The sequence below is a fragment of the Temnothorax americanus genome, unplaced genomic scaffold (genome assembly GCF_048541705.1).
Source record: "Temnothorax americanus isolate GAGA-0224 unplaced genomic scaffold, ASM4854170v1 Scaffold82, whole genome shotgun sequence".
Classification (NCBI taxonomy): domain Eukaryota; kingdom Metazoa; phylum Arthropoda; class Insecta; order Hymenoptera; family Formicidae; genus Temnothorax; species Temnothorax americanus.
In genome coordinates this window covers 372,501-392,457 of record NW_027509805.1, presented here as the reverse complement: position 1 = coordinate 392,457, position 19,957 = coordinate 372,501, and the positions used below count along the sequence as shown (strand labels likewise).

General features: G+C 51.3%; 3 protein-coding genes across 3 annotated transcripts; all 3 read right to left on the bottom strand.

Moving 5' to 3' along the window:
- Positions 1 to 199: 199 nt before the first annotated feature.
- Positions 200 to 1,738, bottom strand: LOC143907486 (uncharacterized). The gene is made up of 3 exons (XM_077424303.1): positions 1,331 to 1,738; positions 868 to 1,269; positions 200 to 754 (listed from the first exon to the last, which is right to left on the bottom strand). The coding sequence occupies exons 1-3, from the start codon at positions 1,736 to 1,738 to the stop codon at positions 200 to 202; spliced, it is 1,365 nt and encodes a 454-aa protein (XP_077280429.1).
- Positions 1,739 to 1,761: 23 nt separating this feature from the next.
- On the bottom strand, positions 1,762 to 3,934 carry LOC143907485 (uncharacterized). Its single transcript, XM_077424302.1, has 2 exons — positions 2,540 to 3,934; positions 1,762 to 2,235 (listed from the first exon to the last, which is right to left on the bottom strand). Exons 1-2 carry the CDS (start codon positions 3,932 to 3,934, stop codon positions 1,762 to 1,764), a joined length of 1,869 nt encoding a protein of 622 aa, XP_077280428.1.
- Positions 3,935 to 18,129: 14,195 nt separating this feature from the next.
- LOC143907484 (uncharacterized) lies at positions 18,130 to 18,531 on the bottom strand. Its single transcript, XM_077424301.1, has one exon. The coding sequence runs from the start codon at positions 18,529 to 18,531 to the stop codon at positions 18,130 to 18,132; it is 402 nt and encodes a 133-aa protein (XP_077280427.1).
- Positions 18,532 to 19,957: the final 1,426 nt, after the last annotated feature.

Below are 19,957 nucleotides of genomic sequence, written 5' to 3'. Positions count from 1 at the left end.
TTAGACAACGATCGCGAGCAGCCCTGACGGAGCGTGGTTAAGTCGCGGGAGAAGTGGTTCGCCTGCGTAAGCCTGATCAAGGAAAGACGAGCCTCCTCCATTTCCTCGGACGTCAGCTCGGTACCGTAAGGGAACGTCGTGCGGTCTGGTACGACCCCCGAGCCGCCCTTTCCCCGCAGCCAACGGCGGCACCACGCTGTCACGCGTAACAGGCGTTGAAGCGAGGAGAATCGGCGCAGTTCCTCGGGCTCCTCGATTGGTGACTCGACAGGCACCCCACCCCTGCGTGGACTCGCACCCGCTCTTCGGGCAGCTCCTCCGTCTCCGACATGGCTCCGGTAGCGGGCCACGCTGAAGAGTCCTCCTTGAGCCAAGGCGGCCCGTACCACCAGAGAGGATGATTTCCTAACTCACCGGGAGAGATACCTCGAGAGGCACAGTCCGCTGGATTGTCCCGGCCAGGCACATGATGCCACAGCGCCTCCGGGACCGCCGTTTGAATTGCTGATACCCTATTGGCCACATAGGTCTTCCATCGAGTAGGGTGCCCTCGGATCCAGCCCAGGGCCACCATGGCGTCCGACCAGAGATGAAGAGGCGCCTCGGGCAGTTCGAGCGTGACCTTCGTGTGAGCAGCAAGCCGCGCGAGCAGCGCAGCCGCATCGAGCTCAAGTCGAGGCAGAGCCACGGTTTTGAGAGGGGCGACCTTGGTCTTTGCCGCGAGCAAGGTGACCAGCCATGATCCGTCCTGCGCCTGTGCTCGCAAGTAAAGTAAACCACGGCAGCATAGGCTTTCTCGGAGGCATCGGCAAAACCATGAAGTTCGACGTCGAGTCCTTTGGCGCTTGGATAGATTCTCCGAGGGACTCGAATTTGCTCCAGCAACGGGAGCTCCGCCTGGTAGGTCTTCCACTGCAGAGCGTCAGTCTCGCTCAGGGGGTCATCCCAGTCCAGTCCTCTTAGCCAGGTAGCCTGGAACAAGATCTTCGCACTCACTACCACCGGCGCCAGCCAACCGAGCGGATCGAAAAGCCGGGCAGTGAGGGACAACACCGCCCTCTTCGTGAAAGACGTCACCAGACTCGTCTTCGTTGCAAAAGAGAAGCTGTCGAGGCAGGGATGCCATTGAAGGCCGAGAGTGGCATGTGACTCTTGCGGTCGCCAAGAGCGGAGCTCGCGCTGCATCCTGTGCTTCGCTGGAACGTCCGTCAGCAAGGACTCCTCGTTGGCCGACCATTTGCGGAGCGGGAAGCCGCCCGCCATGCAGAGCTTCCGAGAGTTGACGCCGGAGAGCCAGAGCCTCTTCCAGTGTATCCGCGCCCGAGAGTACATCGTCCATGTACCTGTCAATCAGTAGGGCGATCGCTGCCAGGGGGAAGAGTTTCTTTTCGTCCTCGGCAAGTTGTTGAACAGAGCGCATCGCCAGGAACGGTGCACACGTCAGCCCGTAAGTGACCGTGTTGAGAAGATACTCCTGTATCTCGTCTGTAATCTTATACCGCCAGAAAATTCGCTGCAGATCGCGATCCTCGGGATGGACTAGGATCTGGCGGTACATCTTTTCCATATCCGTAGCCAGGACGTAGCGCCAGCGACGCCACCGCAGCAGTACATCGGCCAGATTCGGCAGGAGGTTTGGTCCCACCCGCAGACACTTGTTGAGCGAGTCACCAGAGGGCAATGACGTCGAGCCGTTGAACACGACGCGCAGCTTCGTCGAGGTGCTCGCCTCGCGCATCACGCCGTGGTGTGGAAAGTAGCTTAGCTCACACGTCTCTTCGTTTTGTCCTCCGGAGCCACCGGCGTCATGTGTCCAAGCTCTTCGTATTGCCGCATGAACTCGACGTACAGCTGCTTCAATTTGTCATCTCGGGCGAATCGTCTCTCCATGTGCGCCAGGGCTCGTAAGGCCGCGCTGCGCGTTCCCCTGAGATCGGGCAACGGGTCCACGACTGGGAGTCTCACCATGTAACGACCGTCCGCGGTCCGGGAATGTGTGAGGGAGAAGAAGTTCTCGCACTCACGGTCCTCTGGCGTAAGCGCGAGTACGCCGCCCGGTAGCTCCTCCTGCTGCCAGAATCTCTTCACGATGCTGGAAAGATCTTCAGTGATGTGGCATTGCAGAGTCGTCGATCTCTCAGCGCAGGTCGCCTGACCGGCGGCGCCCGAGATAATCCATCCCAGCGTCGTTCTTTGTGCGACCGGCTCGAACGGTTCGCCCTTTAGCAAGCCCGGCTGGAGAATCGCGGCGAATACATCAGTCAGCTCCAAGCAGAATTTCCACCGGGTCCGAGGCCGCAAAGTCGGGGTCGGCAAGCTCTAGCCCGCGGAGATGCGGCCACGTCGCACGGTCCGCAGAGATCCCGCCGCCGTAGAGAGTGAGCCGAGGTAGGATTAAGGCCGACACCGAGATGGCTGGCCCGCCGTCTCGAGGCGAGATATCCAAGGCCACGAGGCCTCGAGCGCGACCCGTACGCTTCCCGCCGACGCCGAACACCGCGACCGAGGTAGGCGCGCGGGACAGTTTCAATCGCTGTACCAGCGATTCCGAGACGAGAGATGATTCGGAGCCTTGATCGACGAGCGCTCGCGCGGTGTGCTCTATCCCGAAACGATCGCGCACGCGGATACGAGCGGTAGCGAGAAGTACCGCCACCGGCTTCCCGAGGGTTTTCTGCGCGAGATGCGAAGTCTTAGCCACTTCCCCGCCGGAGTACGCGTCGTGGAGGCTCGTATGATGTCGGGCATCGCATACAGAGCACGACGCGCATTCGCTCAGTTTATGCTTCCCGAGGCAATTGAAGCATAAATTGCTCGCCTCAATATGCTGCTTTCGCTCCGCGGCAGTCTTTCCTTTATACGCGGCACAAAACATTATGAAATGCCCCTTTTGGCACATTGAACAGCGGCCGAGTTTGTTCTCCTGCTTTTTAGCATGCAGGGCTCGCGTTTGTTGAGCGGAGTTCCCCCCCGCCTTCGCGGAAGAGGCGCCATCCGTCTTGACCGGTTGCAGCGATTCGAGCGTATGTAATCGTCTGTCGAGAAACTGCTGTAAATCGGAATACGACGGCGGTTCCGAAGTCTCGCTAATAGCGTTTTCCCACTCGCGACGCGAACGCGGATCGAGAAGGTCCACAATTAAATGTACGAATAAGTCTTCACTCCGCGAGATCGGTCGGCCGATGCTATCGAGAGCGCCGGCGGTGCTCATTACGCAATGATATAACTTGCGCAAATCAGAAACGGACTCACCCTTTAATTTCTGAAGCGAGGTAAACTGCGAGATATACGAACGCACCAGGAAGCGTTTGTTCTCGTAGTAGTCGGCGAGGGTCTTCCAAGCGCGGTCGAAGTTCTCGTCCGTTGTGGGCAGACTCCGCACCAGCAGCTCAGCTTCATCCTTTAAGCACGACTTCAAGTAGTGCAGCTTCTCGACGGAGGTCGTGGCGCCGTCCTTCCCGATGATGGAATGAAAGAGGTCGCGAAAGGCTGGCCACGCTTCATATTTGCCCGTAAATTCAGGCAACTGGATGCGCGGCAAGGTCGTACGCGACGGTTGGCTCGCCGGGGCAGCACTAGGAGCCTCGGTAGCAAGTTTGCTCTTAAGCTTGCGAAGTGTTTCTAGAAACATCCCCTTTTGCACTAGATAGGCCTCCTCCACAGTCGCGGGCACGTTCCTTTTCTCGTAGTCGTGCTCCGTCAGACTTTCCCAGAAAGAAGCGTAGAGCTTATCGTGCTGAGCTTCGAATTTCGCCCAGTTAGCCTCGAGGGCTTGTAGGCGGGCCTCCACCAACCCGATCGTGATGTTAGTAGAGCCCATTTTCTTTAAATTATCGTACGAGCGAGCAATGCGCCCGTGAAGATCATGCTGACTGCGGATGATTCCTTCCATCTCTCTAATGACCGTCTCCTTCGTCGTAGCTTCCTTGCTCATTGCGTCGGTATTTCGACAAAGTGCGGATTCGATCACTCTTCACTCACCGACCGCGCCGGATCCCGGTATCCGGCTCGAAGGACCAAAAAATGTTCGGAAGCGGACTGAGCGCGCGAGCGAGGACACGAACCGCGTAGGAAGAGACAGGCAAAGAGCAGAATTGACGGACAAGCGCAGTTTATTTTCTATATACACTATTTACAAACTGTATCGCAGTTATAACGATGGTAGATATCGCGTCGCGAAAGCGCAAGCAAGCGCCGATGCAGGCAGTGCGAATAAAGCAAGCGAACGAGCGAGCAACTCTATCTATTAAGTGTACGCGAAAACAGGAGCAAGCAACTCGATATTGACAGCGGCAACTCGGGAAGCTGAGAGCGACTGTTCTCGTCGCCAAGAGCGCGTGTCTCTTTAAGCTCTCGGGGGCTTCTCGCAAATTCGAGGCTTTTCGATACACGCTTAACCGAGAGAAGTCCCCGAGAGATGAGCGATCGATAATTATAAACAGAGGAAACAAAGCGAACAAGGAATGCTTTGTCTCCACTGTTTACTCATTTAAACGTCCCGTCGAAAGTCACGGCGATATTGCTCAAGTCTCGTTGCTCGCAATTGCCGTGCTGAATATTTTCGACTTCGCTATCGTTAAACGTTTAAGCAATCTTAAACACAAATAGAAATGCACTTAGCAGATTTTAACCTAACACTAACAAACAAAAATAAAAATACTAACGAACAAGCGAAAAAGGAAATTAGCTTAGAATTAAGTCCAGAAATAAGCAACATAAATAAAGAGTTGGAAAAATCCCAAGACATCCTAATAAAAAATCCCTATGTCATATATCCCGTAGGATCGACCCTGACAATTGTAATTATATTAAGCGTAATAGGAATAAGTATCTATGTAATAAAAAGAAATAAGAAACAAGCAAGCACCCGACCGCACATACAGAGCGATCCAGCGATGTTATACTAGGAGATAAGAAAAATGTAACCGTAGAAAATAATAAAGAAAATAAACCGCCCTATTAGAAATAGAAGTAGGATAAGCAGCGAAACATTGTAACGAAAACTACAGACCGTAGTTTCCTTTTCTCAAAGGGGGAGGAATGTTGCGGCCCCAACTAATATTACAAAACAGATTAAGAAGCACTGTTATTGAAAGATAAGTATTGTAAAAATCGTATTATAAACGAGACCGTGAAAAGAAAGACCAAGAATAACGCAAAGCCGAGTCAACAAGAGATGAGTTGCGCGATCGGCCCACATACGATCGAGCAACTCAGCGATAACGAAGGACGAACGAAGATATAAAAGAAAGCGAGAGAAGAAGACGACAGGGCAATGTGAGTCAGGGAGCAGATTAGTGACGGGCATTTCTTGTACGCAATAATTGTTGACCAGATTTAAATAAAGTGTCAATTTATTTAAAGTGCTGTGCCTAATCATTCCGCCTTCCCCGTGGAACAAAAGAATCCGGTGCCTCTTCCAAAAAGGGGCACTGTGGTATTGGGTAATTTGAATGCACCGCGCGGCGATAGTAAGTAGTGGCGCCGAGGAGATAGAGAGAAGGCGCGTCGATAGTCTTAGGTTGGTAGCGTAAGTAGTGGCGCCGAGTAGATAGAGAAAGGGCGCGTCGATAGTCTTAGGTTGGTAGCATAGAAAAGGAAATAAATAAAACAGTTAACGGTCCACAGGCAGGAAGTACAGTTCTCTTTCCCTAAACGTGCTAGGTTAGGTTATACGGTCAAGAGACTTATAATACATGGTGGCAACGTCGTACTTGCGCTTTAAGTACATCGTAGCACGTGCACGAACGAGCGACAAATTACAAAAATGTCGGATACAGTGATCGTGCAACCGAGTGTGGTTTTGCCCAAGCCATTTGACTTCAATAAACCCGAGCAGTGGGACACATATAAATCGCGATTTAATCGCTACTGTATAGTGGCAGGTATGAAGGAATCTGAGCACCAAGTAAATTCGTTACTGTATGCTATGGGACCACGGACGGAAACCATCTTCGCTTCATTTGGATTAAGTACAACAGAGGCGAGCGATATCTCACAGGTGAAGGAAAGATTTGACGGATTCTTTTATGGAAGGAGAAACATTGTGTACGAGCGTGTAAAGTTCAACATGCGAGTGCAAGTACCAGGAAAGAGCATGGAAGATTTCATAGCAGATCTATGCAAGCTGGCGGATTCGTGTGAGTACGAGAATTTCCGAGAACAATTAATTCGCGACCGAATTGTTGTAGGTGTCGACCGCCGCCTTTTCGAAAAATTACAACTCGTTGATGGGCTAGATTATAAGAAAGCCGTGGAAATTGCTAGAAACCACGAAACGGTTCAAAAGCAAAATCAATTATTACGTTCCGAAGCAGCTTGTAACGGCCTAACTTTGTCGTCGAACGCGGACTAGTTCGCTGGGACGGGAGTTCGACTGAAAGGCCCAGAGACAATAATCAGTGTGATTGCATGCGAAATGATTTATTCAGTCTTAGTCTACAAAATGATGTAAGCGCGGTATTTGGTCGAACACGTCCAGCACGGACGAGATTAACCGATATATTGCGGGACGCGGTATATTACAATGGCAGGGATAGTTGACGAAGCGCGGTATATTACAACGGCGGGGTAGTGCAGGCGCACTCGGCGCGATGCGGCGCAATAGCGCAACGCGGTATTACAATAGCCTACGGACTCGGTATATTACAACGGCGGGATAGTGCAGGCGCACTCGGCGCGATGCGGCGCGATAGCGGAAACGCGGTATTACGATTGCTTCTGGACTCGGTATGTTACAACGGCAGGGTAGCGCCGGCGCACTCGGCGCGATGCGGCGCGATAGCGAAACGCGGTATTACACTAACTTATGGACTCGGTATATTACAACGGCAGGATAGTGCAGGCGCACTCGGCGCGATGCGGCGCGATAGCGGAAACGCGGTATTACGATTGCTTCTGGACTCGGTGTATTACAACGGCAGGATAGTGTAGGCGCACTTGGCGCAATGCGGCGCGATAGCGAAAACGCGGTATTACAATCGGTTGATAGCGCGCGTGGGACCGCGTAGTGTATAAACGGAGGATTTCCGGAGCCCCGGGGCGGCGGCAGCGAGAGCCCTCGTTGCGAGGCTGAGCGTGCTCGACCCCGCGTAACCGTGCCTTCGGGGTTAGTTCTGATGGAGTGCGGGAACACCTGAGAATCCTCAGTCGAGGCTCGGAGCACCGGACCTTGTTGGTGTGTTCCCTAGGAGTCGGGATAGGTTTCGTCCGGAATAGCGGTACGCTGGATATTAGACGAAGTGTCTAGCTCTCGCCGGAGCGCCGGTTTACATACCGCTCGGCGCGGTGGGCTCGCTAGGAGGGAGGCCGATCGTCAGGCGAGTTGCGCTGTGGTGGGAGCGGCGCGCCGCCGCGCGCTTGTCTTCGGCGGGGCTCGGTTCCTGTCGGCGTCCGTCGGGAAAGCCCCGGTGCTGCGTCTAGCCCGCGCATTCGGGGTATTTGGGATGTATTAAAAATGTGGGCGCACCGCGCTCTTGTCTTCGCCCGACTGATAATCGGTCGGGCGGCATCCGGCGGTTGTTGGCTGGAGACGATGTTTTGGCGAAGGGGTGCATCGTTACACCACCCCCCCCCTCTTAAGGGTGCCTGAATTTAGAGGCACCATGCTCGGCTGAGAAAAAGTCATAATTCTCCGTGGACATGTTACGGCTGCGGTAACGACCGGAAACATAGGGAAGGAATCTTGCCCGGCGAAGGACGCAAAATGCAATAATTGCTCGAAGGCTGGCCATTGGGCCACACTATGCAAAACTAAAAAGACGGAAGCAAGAACCGAAGATGTCAATCCAAAACCTGCAGTACGACAAGTGGAAGATAATTCGCGAACAAATCCATTCTTTGTGGCGACGGTGAACCAACTGCATAAAGCGGCAGAAAACCCGTGGCAGGCCGATGTAAAGATCAACGACGAAGCTGTGCGTTTTCAATTAGATGCCGGTGCGGATGTGACTTTAATCGCGGATCGTGAAGATTTTAAGAACAAGAATTTTTTGGGAAATTGCAACCAGCGATCGTAGGTTAGAAAGTGCTTCTCGCGATTCAGTAAAATGTATAGGAATGTTTACAGCGTCACTTTATTATGGTAATGTACAAACGAGCGCTAATATTTTTGTGATCAAGGATCTGAGGCAGAATTTACTCGGTCGAATAAAATGTACCAGATTAAATTAAGTTATGCGCTGCTCTCAAATTTCTGTTAAAAGCACTGTGCGACCATTTATTGAATTTCCTGAAATGTTTAACCGTTTAGGGCTTTTAAAGACATCATATAGTATTAAGTTGCGTAAAGATGTTAAACCGTTCTGCATATCTCAACCTCGTCATGTGTCGTTAGCGTTAATGCCAAAATTGAAAGAGAAACTTTCAGAGATGCTTGAAAAAGAAGTAATCGAGCCAGTTGAGGAGCCTACCCAGTGGTGCAGTGGTATTGTATTAGTAAAGAAGCATGCCACTAATGATATTCGATTATGCGTGGACTTAACTAAATTGAATCAAGCAGTTGAACGTGAACATTATCCGGTACCGGTTGTTAAGCATACGTTAGGTAAGTTGTCAGGCGCTAAATATATTACAAAACTTGATTGTTTAACAGGATTTTGGCAAGTTCCATTAGACGAAAGTTCAAAAAAATTAACTACATTTATTACTTTCTATGGAAAATTTTGTTTTCGCAGGCTTTCTTTTAAAATTTCATCAGCTCCGAAATTTTTCCAAAAAAAAATCTTCCAAGCTCTTGAAGGGTTGCCAGGTGTTGCTAACCACACGGATGACATTATAGTGTGGGGGAATACAATACAAGAACATGCTTCCAGACTTCGTTCTGTGCTTCATCGTTTGAAGAGAGAGAATATTATATTGAATGCCAATAAATGTCAATTTTGCGTACAGGAGACGACGTTCCTTGGACATCATATTTCAACGAAAGGAGTCAAACCGGATCCTTCAAAGATACAAGCCATTACAGAATTACCAGCGCCAAAGGATGTATCAAGTACCAGGTCATTTTTAGGAATGGTAAACTACTTAGGGAAATTTATACCCAGACTGTCGGAAATCTTAGCTCCAATTCATCATTTACTGAAGAATGAGGAAGAGTTTGTATGGTCAAACGAATGTGAAAAAGCATTCATAGAAGTTTTGAAAGCTTTAACGAGCTCACCCTGCTTAGCAATTTTTGACCCTAATTATCAAACCATGGTTTCAGCGGATGCTTTATCGTACGGAATAAGAGCAGTGCTTCGCCAACAGAATGATTCTGGAGAATTTCGTCCCGTAGCTTACGCTTCGAGGACCTTAACAAAAACGGAGCAACGATATGCCCAGATCGAGAAGGAGATGTTAGCTCTTACTTGGGCATGTGAACGCTTTCACGATTTTATTTACGGCAAACACTTTCTATTGGAAACGGATCATCGTCCACTAGTGCCATTGCTAATGACAAAGAACCTTGATAAATTATCACCCCGTTTGCAACAAATGCGAATGAGATTGATGCATTACGATTTCAAGTGTTTCTACATAGCTAAAAAGGATATTTTAACAACAGATTACTTATCACGTTCTCCCTTAAGAACGCTGGATGTACAAAATGAAGAGTTACAAGACGAAATTTTGGCACATGTACAATTTGTAATACAGCAATCTCCAGTTTCTAATGCAATACTTTCTAAGTTGTTGGATCTACAAGCGGAAGACCCAGTATGCCGTGAATTAGCAAAATATATACAGAAAGGATGGCCACATAAAAAAGAAGTCAGCATGGCGATGAAACCATTTTACGATTATCGTGCAAATCTCACCCTTGTTCGAGGGTTCATTATGTTTAATAACCGGTTCTACATCCCATCAGGACTGCGCCGAGAGGCCTTGGAAGCCATTCACAACGCGCATCAAGGTATCGAGAAATGCCGCGCCCGTGCTAAGTACAGTGTTTGGTGGCCGGGACTTTCTACGGAACTCCAGCAAATGGTTGACAGTTGCGCAATTTGCGTACAAAACAGACCAGCACGTTCCGAACCTTTGAAACCATCGGAATTCCCAGAACGACCATGGCAATTTATCGCTATGGATCTTTTCAAACACAGTAATCACTGGTATCTTTTAGTTGCAGACTTTTACTCTAGATACCCAGAAGTGTATCAATTACCAAATCTACGTTCTTCAACTGTAATCGTTCGTCTCAAGAACATTTTCGCGCGCCATGGAATTCCAGAAATCATTCGTTCCGACAACGGAACTCAGTTTGACCCACTTCGTACAGGAGAGTTTCAAACTTTCAAGAAAACCTATGGATTCAGTCATGAAACTTCTTCACCTCACTTCCCACAAAGCAAAGATTTATAGAGACGATGGTCAGAACTGTGAAAAGTGGATTTAAAAAATCTAAAGATTTTAGCGTGTGGTTGTTGGAATACCGTGCTACACCGTTGAAATGCGGATTTTCTCCCACTAAACTGTGTATGGGTCGCCGAATCAAGTTTTTTCTTCCCATCACCCAGTCTCTGTTAATTCCAAGAACGATAAACCGTGACGTACTTTTATCCAAAGAGAGGGAGAGGGAGAACCCATTTACATAAATTAGAGACACCTCTTGGATACTTTGACATTCCAGGAGATACACCTGAGAAAGAAACGTGGCATATAACACCGTCGTCTCCAGTGAAATCTGGACCATCGAGGGAATCGCCTTCATCCACCGAGAAACAGCCAACTTCGGAAGATAACGATGATGTTAACAATGAGAGCCCCAAGGCTCCTGAAAGGAAGGCATATCCTGAACGCGAGCGTAAGCGAGTTACCCGTTTAGGCTACGAAACGTTAGGTGGCCCGAAGCAGAGTAGAGTTCTTCCAAAAAGGGGAGATGTGATATTGGGTAATTTGAATGCACCGCGTGACGGCCATAGTAAGTAGTGGCGCCGAGGAGATAGAGAAAGGGCGCGTCGATAGTCTTAGGTTGCTAGCGTAAGTAGTGGCGCCGAGTAGATAGAGAGAGGGCGCGTCAATAGTCTTAGGTTGGTAGCATAAAGGAGGAAATAAATAAAACAGTTAACGGTCCACAGCCAGGAAGTACAGTTCTCTTTCCCTAAGCGTGCTAGGTTATACGGTCAAGAGATGTATAATACAGGCACAACAAAAGAAACGTAGTCGCGAAGAAGATTACGTTCGAGGATTACGTGGCGTGCCTGCGGAACGCGCGCGAGCTGAAGACGCGCCAGTCGTGCATACGCTCGACGCTGCACGAGGTTTACACCATGTCGGAGCAAAAACTAGCACTCAGTCCGCACGACGACAAACAATACATGACGTTGGACAACGAAGAAACGCTTCCGTGAAGACATTACGGAATACCGTTGTAAAAAAAGAAACAATATCATAGGTTTTCTAAAATTGTTTTATCGTAAAAAATCAATAGTACGTAAGAAACAAACCAATAAATGTGTAAATTTTTATTAATAATAAAGTACACGTTGTGCGTGTCTACAAATGTCTAATTATTTCTGTTACAATACAGATGCCTTATCTATCCACGAATTGTGCGAACTGTCCATTCCTAGACACTTCACGTACACTCGATTGCCGCGCTTACGCAGGACTTTTTCCACGAAATAGACGTCGGAATTGGAGACGCGTAGCAACTCGTGTTCGTAGAATCCTCCGGCTATCGTTTCTCCGCGAATGTCTTTCAGCAGATACGTAACGGGATTGGTCCTTTTTACTGTAGCTATGCGAAAGATCTCGGTGGTCCAATTGGGAGTGTAGCCTTTTTCGAAGATCGTTTTGAATTTGCTTACGCGCACCAGATCGTCGACTCGAAATTTCGCCGGCGCGGCAATCTTCGCGCGACTGTACACCGTGCGCAGTGCGCAGCAGTTTTTTGGCGACGGTGGGCGTCACGTCTGCCGGACGCATTCCGATCGTTCTGTGTCTGTGACGATTTTAATTTGACAAGAGACGCGGCAGCGAGTCTATCCATCTGTACAATCCATGAAGCGTGAAGAGCTTTCATATGTCGTTTTTCAACGTGCAATTGAATCTCTTCACCACCGACGCTTTCATTACCGAATACGTGGAGTAGTGATACACCTTGTGCGCGTCGAAGATTTTGCGCACGTTGGCGTTGTAGAATTCCTTTCCTTTGTCCGTTTGCAGATTTCTAGGGTATCGCACGTCCTCGCAAAAGATCTTTCAGAGAGCCGTCGCGACCTCTTTTTCGCTCTTACTCTTGTGTGGGATCGCCCAGGCGTACTTGCTCAGCACATCGATAATTGTGACCCGCGTTTTCGCGAATAGGGACGCATCTCGACCACGTCGACCTGCCACAGGTCGTCGTAACCGCGCACCACGACCCGGCGGCGAGGAAAGTTTTTTCGCACCGACGCGTGCAATTCCTCCACGAGTCTTCGTTTTTCCACGCTCATTGCTCAAGATGGTTCAAAATACTCGGAATTCTGTTGATCTCGGTTTCGTGCTTATCCACGGTATTTTTCACAGTTACGAACTGGCTTCTAAATTCTCTTATCAGATCTTTGAAATTCTTTCTGTGCTCCGCGATCGCTCCCTCGACGTAGCTCATGTTCGTCGCGTCGGTGCCAACCTCCGGCGCGGCCACGCGTCGTATCTTGCGGTCCGACGCGTCGTAGGAATCTTCGCGTACGAGAAGCGCGTCGTTTCGCAACGTCGCGATTTCGTCTCTTAAACCTTGAGTTGCGTTTGTCACGATGACGCCTGTGAACTCTCGATCGACGGTGTTTTTCTTGTTCTCGATCTTTTCGGTCATGGCGCTCTTCTTGAGCCGTTCGATCGCGCCCTCTACGTAACTCCTGTTCGTCGCGTTGGTGCCGAATTTAGGCGCGGCTACGCGTCGTATTTTGCGCTCCGACGCGTCGTAGGAATCCTCGTTCAAACGGAGCGCGTCGTTCTTCCTGATCTCATCGGTCACGACGCTCTTGAACCGCCCGATTGCGTCCTCTACTTAGCTCTTGTTCGTCGCGTCGGTGCCGACCTTTGGCGCGGCTACCCCTCGTATCTTGCGCTCTCCCGCGTGGTAAGAGCCCTGACTCAAGCGGAGCGCATCGTTCTTCAGCGTCGCAATTCCACCTCTCAATTTTTAGTCGCGTCGTTCTTCTTGATTTTTTTTATTACGACGCTCTTGATCTGCCCGATCGCGCCCTCTACGTAGCTCTTGTTCGTCGCGTTGGTGCCGATCTCCGGCGCGGCTACCCGCCGTATCCTGCGCTCCCTCGCGTCGTAAGAGTCCCGATTCAAGAGGAGCGCGTCGTTTCTCACCGCCGCTATCTTGCCTTTCAATTTTTCGGTCGCGCTTCTTTTCAATCGTCCGATCGCGTCCTTGACGTAACTTTTGTTCGTCGCGTCGATGTCGATCTCCGGCGCGGCTACTCGCCGTATCTTGCGCTCCCTCGCATCGTAGAAATTTTCGCTCATAAAGAGCGCGTTGTTGCGCGCGTAATTACACAGGAACTCGATCGAGGAGTCCCTGTGTAATCTCACCGTGGACGCACCCGTCGATTCCGTCACCGTTGCTCCGATTTGTCAGAGACATGCCGAATTTGTTCAGAGTGCGCGATTTGTACTGCCGTCGCGATCGACGCGACCGATCAATTTATGACAAAACCGGCCTCGCGAAGTTCCTCGATTATTATCGACAGAATTTTGTTGTCGTGAGCGTCGTTGCCGGCCTGACGAAAGGCGTCTAGCAATCGAAGTCTATCGACCAGCTCGTTCGGATCGTCCCAGTGAACGTAATCGATTGCGTTGTCGGTCAGTCGCATGGCCGACGGTAGTTCGGTACACTTCGTAGTCCCAACTTTCTGAGACGGGTGTACGAGCGGCGCTATTATTTTTGTGTACTTGTATCTCTTGTTACCCATGATAGGCCTGTCGGCGCTGCGATCGCGTTTGTGAGCGCTGGTAGCGAAAAATATACTCCTGTACGTTCGTTTATCTCTGTCCGTGTAGGTTTTAGCGTCAGGAGTTCGCATGAAGATCAACTCGTACAGACCGCGCGTGCCCTTGTACCGTACACCGTTGATGATCACGGAGTCATCCGCAGCCACGTTAAATTGCTTGTTACCCAGCATCGTGCCGTTCTCGCCGAGATACACTCCGTAGACGTGGTCGATCTCCTTATTTCAGTCGCCGCTCAAAAGAGCGCCCACGTACTCCCATCCTAACGGTCCTAGTTGGCTATCCAGAGCGTCGCGACTTTCCGCCGTGCTCAAAGACTCTGACGGACGTCTCCAACGCGGGGGGTGGAGTTGTCGTCTCAGAGACTATCTCACGTTCTCTGGGTAAAAACCGAACCGAATCGGCGTGGATCGGCGTGGAGTTCGTGATAGTCGTCGTCGCGGGAGCCGAACTCAACCGTGCTTGACGCGACTCTAATTTTTCTGCGGTCGTCATTGTCCTTATTGGCGTGAATACGTCGTTCTCCTCGTAATCGCGCTCTAGGTCGGCGCCAGCATCGTCGATGTCATCGCCGTAGTCGCCGTTCTCGCTATCCTTCTTCGCTCTCTTCGTCGTTTACATTTTTCTCGCGAACGTAAAGCTACCGTCGTCGTCGTCGTCAATTTTGTCCGGCCATTTACTCTTACGTTCCACGTCATCGGCGAGCCGTTTCAGAGGTTTGACGATAGGCTTGTACCTCTTTTCCAGAGCGATCTTGTTCTCCATTTTTCTGGCCCTGAGAGCGGCGTATTTCCTGCAAATCGAAGCGCGCGTTTTGGCTATCTTTCGCGCGGTCCTCTCTCCCGCGATCGCTCTCATACTCGCGTCGTTCGGCGAAGCGCACTAATCTGGTATACAGCACAGCGAAGTCGTGGAGTAGCTAAAGAATAAATACTTCTACCCCCACGTAGAAATCCAAGGGTCGGGAGGGGCGCGTTCCCCGCGGGGGAAAACGCCATAAGAGATGGGCGAGGGGGGTCCGGAAGGAGCAGCTGGTGGGGGGGGACGAGGAGTGAGGGAAATTCACTTCTGGCCCCGGATACTCTGGAGGGGGACGGGGGAAGGGGGGGGTACCGCGTTACCGACGGTGCGCGAGGAGGGAGCGTCGTCGATCGCGGCGAGGCGCGTACTGCCGCGTCGCCCGCTTTTCTCTGTCCTAACGGGCCGGACGTGGTTTTCCGGCCACCCCCCCCCGTTTCCCAAACGGCGAAAATCGCGAGTCGTCCTCCCGCGAGGGGGAGCGTCGATCGCGCGCTTCGTCTCAACGGGCCGGACGCGGTTTTCCGATGTATCGAGAGAGACTGAGAGAGACGATACCGCTCTCTTCGTTCACCCGAACCGTACGTTTCGCGAATAATTTTTTTATCGCGCGTCCGAATTCGTTCAAGGTCGCTGTTGTCACATCCTCCTTTTGTTTTTCTCGAACGACGCGGCGAGCGGTCGTCGTTTTTCCGGGGAAAGAGTTTATCTGGGTATGGAAAACCAACGTTGAGATAACAAACGCGAATAAAATGAGTTTTGCTCGCGACGGTGCGGCATACAGTGACGCGGATAGACAAATGTATCGTGAGAGAATGGTGCGAACCGGTCGGAACGGGAATAAGTTGTTTTTAATGCGGTATGAGCGACGAGTACGTAGAACTTTGCAAACCGGTGTTTAATTCTATCGCTCGGGGGATTCTAAGTTAATGTGTTTTTCTCTCCTAACGTAATATGAGCGACGAGTACGCGGAACTTTGCAAACCAACGTTCGATCCAGAAATCAAGAAACCGATCGCGAAAATCAGCGAACCGTTCGTGAGGAACGAGGATCCGTCCCCGAGGGACTGGGATCCGTCCCCGAGGAACGGTGGTCCGCGGCGCGTCGACTTAACGAGATATCTGATTCGTCGCAAAATCGGAATCGCCGATCTCCGATCTCAACGGAGTTTTCTCGATCCCCATAATTACGCCGAAACATTTTTTTGGCAGACTGTAGATGGAGATGTGTATTTAGATTTCGACATGTTAATGGTGCAATGGTAGCATCAGCGACACGTATTTGAGAAATGAACGATCGCAGCGATCACTCGTCCGCGGAATCGGACGTCGACCTGTTTTGTCGCGAGCCCATGCCAAAGTTTTCGTCCGAATCGGACGACGAATCGGCGAGGGTCGACGCGTCGTCGTCGTCGTCAAACGCGCGCGCGTCGGTGGTGAGAGAAGACGCGCGATGGAATCTGGCTACCCATCATCTGCGAAGGGAAATCGGAGCGCGAAGTATTCGCGAGCGAGAGTGCATAGAGACGACGGTGGCAAACTCCGCTAGGGCGAACGATTATATGCGCTGCCTACCCGTCGAGTATTATCTTTATTGCAAGACGTTGTACGGAGGAGAGGTGATACGTAGGATTCAAACCTACAGGTCTCGTCGTCTCTTCGCTCGAGTGAGATTCAACGTTCCCGAGGGCGAACCCTTCTGGATGCGATGTAAAACGAGTGCGACGAATTGCTCGCCGCGGACGTCCGCGACGCGGACGGAATCCATTAACTGATGCACGTCTTTCACGGAAGGCTGATTGAATAAAATCGACTGTTCCTCCCATCAGAATGGTTGTGATGTGGTGCTATCGATTCATATCACAGCCAGCTTTTGCTATCGATTCACATCACAGCCAGCTTTGATGAGCGGAACGGAACGATGTATTTCACCTGTTACATAATACTCTAATGTAATTACGCGGCGTTCTCAGTCAATGTTCGCTCAGGTACGCGCGAACTAACAACAGGCACGTACCGACATACGATTCGTTTCAACCCGATACGTATCTCATGTATTACGACGTGAACAATCTGTACGGCTGGGCTATGTGCGAATCGCTGCCGTACGCGAATTTCCAGTGGCTCGACGACCCTGAGAATTTTGACGTGACGACCGTGCCACCGAACGGCGATGTCGGTTACATTCTGGAGGTGGATCTCGAGTATCCTGGTGACCTGCACGACGCCCACGCAGACCTGCCGTTGTGCCTAACGCGCGATAAACCTCCCGATAAGCGGCAGGAGAAACTGCTCGCTCCACGACAAATCGCGCTACGTGACGCACTATCGAAATCTGCAGCAATGTCTGCGACTGGGTTTGCGACTGACGCGAGTTCGTCGCGTTCTGCGATTCACCCAGTCACCTTGGCTTCGCGGCTACATCGAGCTGAACACAACGTTCAGGACTCGCGCGAGCAACGAGTTCGAACGAAATATGTACAAACTGATGAACAATGCCGTCTTCGGTAAGACGATGGAGAACGTGCGCGATCACGTGGACGTGCGTCTCGTGACGCGATGGGAGGGCAGATACGGCGCGGAGGCGATGATTGCCAGACCGAACTTTCACAGCAGGAGCGTCTTCTCGGAGAATCTCGTCGCGATCGAGCTGCGAAGGCTCGAGGTGAAATTCAACAAGCCGGTCTACGTGGGAATGTGTATTCTCGAGATATCCAAGACGCGCCTTTACGAGTTTCACTACGACTACATGGCGCCGCTCTATCGCGACCGGTGTCGAATTCTTTACACCGATACCGACAGTCTGATCTATTCGCTGGAGTGCGAAGACGCGTACGAGCTTATAAGACGCGACTTAGACAGATTCGACACGAGCGATTACGCGGAGAATTACGCGCACGGTATGCCGCGCGTCAACAAGAAGGTGCCCGGTTTGATGAAGGACGAGAACAACGGCGCGATCATGATGGAGTTTGTGGGCCACAGAGCGAAGATGTACGCTTACAAGGTACTCGGACGCGACGACACCAAGAGAATAAAGGGCGTCAAGAGAAACGTAGTCGCGAAGAGGATCACATTCGAGCATTACGTGGCGTGCCTGCGAAACGCGCGCGAGCTGAAAACGCGCCAGTCGTGCATACGCTCGTGCCTGCACGACGTTTACACCGTGTCGGAGCAGAAACTTGCTCTCAGTCCGCACGACGACAAGCGATGCGTGAGGTTGGACAGCGTGGAAACGCTTCCCTGGGGACATTACGGAATACCGTTGTAAAAAAAAATAAAACAATATTATACGTTTTCTAAAATTGTATTATCGTAAGATCAATACGTAGAAAAAATACCGATGAATGTGTATACTTTTTTATTAATAATAAAGTACACGTTGTGTGTCTAATTATTTTTTTGTTACAATACAGATGTCTTATCTATCCACGAATTGTGCGAACTATCCATTCCCAACCATTTCACGTACACTCGATTGCCGCGCTTACGCAGGACCTTTTCCACGAGATAGACGTCGGAATCGGAGACGCGCAGCAACTCGTGCTCGTAGAACCCTCCGGCTATCGCTTCCCCGCAAATGTCCTTCAACAGATACGTGACGGGATTGGTCCTTTGCACTCTGGCTATGCGAAAGATCTCGGTGGTCCAATTGGGTGTGTAGCTCTTCTCGAAGATCGTTTTGAATTTGCTCACGCGCACCGGGTCGTCGACTCGAAACCTCGCCGGCGCGGCGATCTTCGCGCGACTGTACACCGTGCGCAGCAGCCTTTCAGCGACGGTGGGCGTCACGTCCGCCGGACTCATTCCGATCGTTCTGTGTCTACGACGATTGTAATTCGACAGGAGCTCGGCAGCGAGTCGATCCATCTGTGCGATCCCTGAAGCGTGAAGAGCTTCCACATGTCGTTCTTCAACGTGCGATTGAATCTCTCCACCACCGACGCTTTCATCACCGAATACGTGGAGTAGTGATTCACCTTGCGCGCGTCGAAGATTTCGCGCTCGGCGTTGTAGAATTCTTTTCCCTTGTCCGTCTGCAGATTCTCAGGGCATCGCGCGTCCTCGCGAAAGATCTTTCGGAGTGCCGTCGCGATTTCCTTTCCGCTCTTGGTCTTGAGCGGGATCGCCCAGGCGTACTTGCTCAGCACGTCGATGACCGTCAGAATGTAATTGTTACCCGCGTTTTGGCGCGAATAGGGACGCATCTCGACCACGTCGGCCTGCCACAGATTGTCGTAACCGCGCACCACGACGCGGCGACGGGAAAAGTTCTTCCTCGCCGGCGCGTGCAGTTCTTCCACGAGTCTTCGTTTCTCCGCGCTCATTGTTGAAGAAAATACAAAATACCCTGAATTTTGGCGATCTTCTCGTCGTGCTTTTCCACGGTTTTTTTTACATCGAGGAACTGGCTTCTAAATTATCTTATCAAGTCTCTCGAGTTCTTCTTGGCTTCGGCGATCGCTCCTTCGACGAAGCTCCTGTTCGTCGCGTCGCCGTCGTCCTCCGGCGCGGCCACTCGCCGTATCCTGCGCTCCGACGCGTCGTAGGAATCCTCGCGCAGGCGGAGCGCGTCGTTTCGCAACGTCACAATGTGGTCTCTCAGACCTTGGGTCGCATTCGTCACAATGACGCCTGTGAAATTCTGATCGGCGGAGCTCTTCTTGATTTCCTCGTTCACCACGCCCCTCAGTCGTTCGATCGCGCTCTCCACGTAGCTTCTGTTCACCGCGTCGGTGCCGTTCTCCGGCGTAGCCACGCGTCGTATCTTGCGCCTCCTCGCGTCGTAGGAATCCCGATTCAAACGGAGCGCGCTGTTCTGCAGCTGATAGATCACCAAATCGACGTATCTCTTGTTCGTCGCGTCGGTCTCGATCTGCGGATCGACTACCCGCCGTATTTTGCGCTCCTTCGCGTCGTAGGAATCCTCGTTCAAATTGAGCGCGTCGTTCCTCAGCGTCGCTATTTCACCTTTGACATCTTTCATCACATCGAACTTGGCATACGCGATCCAGACATCGACGTAGGTCTTGTTCGCCGCGTCGTCGCTGTCCTCCGGCGCGGCTACCCGATGTATCTTGCGCTCCCTCGCGTTGTAGGAATCCTCGCTCACGAAGAGCGCGTTGTTGCGCGTGTAATTGCGCAGGGATTCGATCGAGGAGCGCAATCTCACCGTGGACGCACCGTCACCGTTGCTCCGATTCGTCAGAGACATGCCGAATTTGTTCACGGA

What these genes read in the sequence shown, in the direction of transcription:
- LOC143907486 (XM_077424303.1), bottom strand. Translation starts at nt 1,738, where the DNA reads ATGCGCGAGGCGAGCACCTCGACGAAGCTGCGCGTCGTGTTCAACGGC. An exon ending in TTGACAGGTACATGGACGAT is followed by an intron (nt 1,270 to 1,330) that starts GTACTCTCGGGC and finishes AACTCTCGGAAG; the next exon opens with CTCTGCATGGCGGGCGGCTT. An exon ending in CGTTGCTGGAGCAAATTCGA is followed by an intron (nt 755 to 867) that starts GTCCCTCGGAGA and finishes TTGCGAGCACAG; the next exon opens with GCGCAGGACGGATCATGGCT.
- LOC143907485 (XM_077424302.1), bottom strand. Translation starts at nt 3,934, where the DNA reads ATGAGCAAGGAAGCTACGACGAAGGAGACGGTCATTAGAGAGATGGAA. An exon ending in CTCTCGTCTCGGAATCGCTG is followed by an intron (nt 2,236 to 2,539) that starts GTACAGCGATTG and finishes GCGATTCTCCAG; the next exon opens with CCGGGCTTGCTAAAGGGCGA.
- LOC143907484 (XM_077424301.1), bottom strand. Translation starts at nt 18,531, where the DNA reads ATGAGTCCGGCGGACGTGACGCCCACCGTCGCTGAAAGGCTGCTGCGC.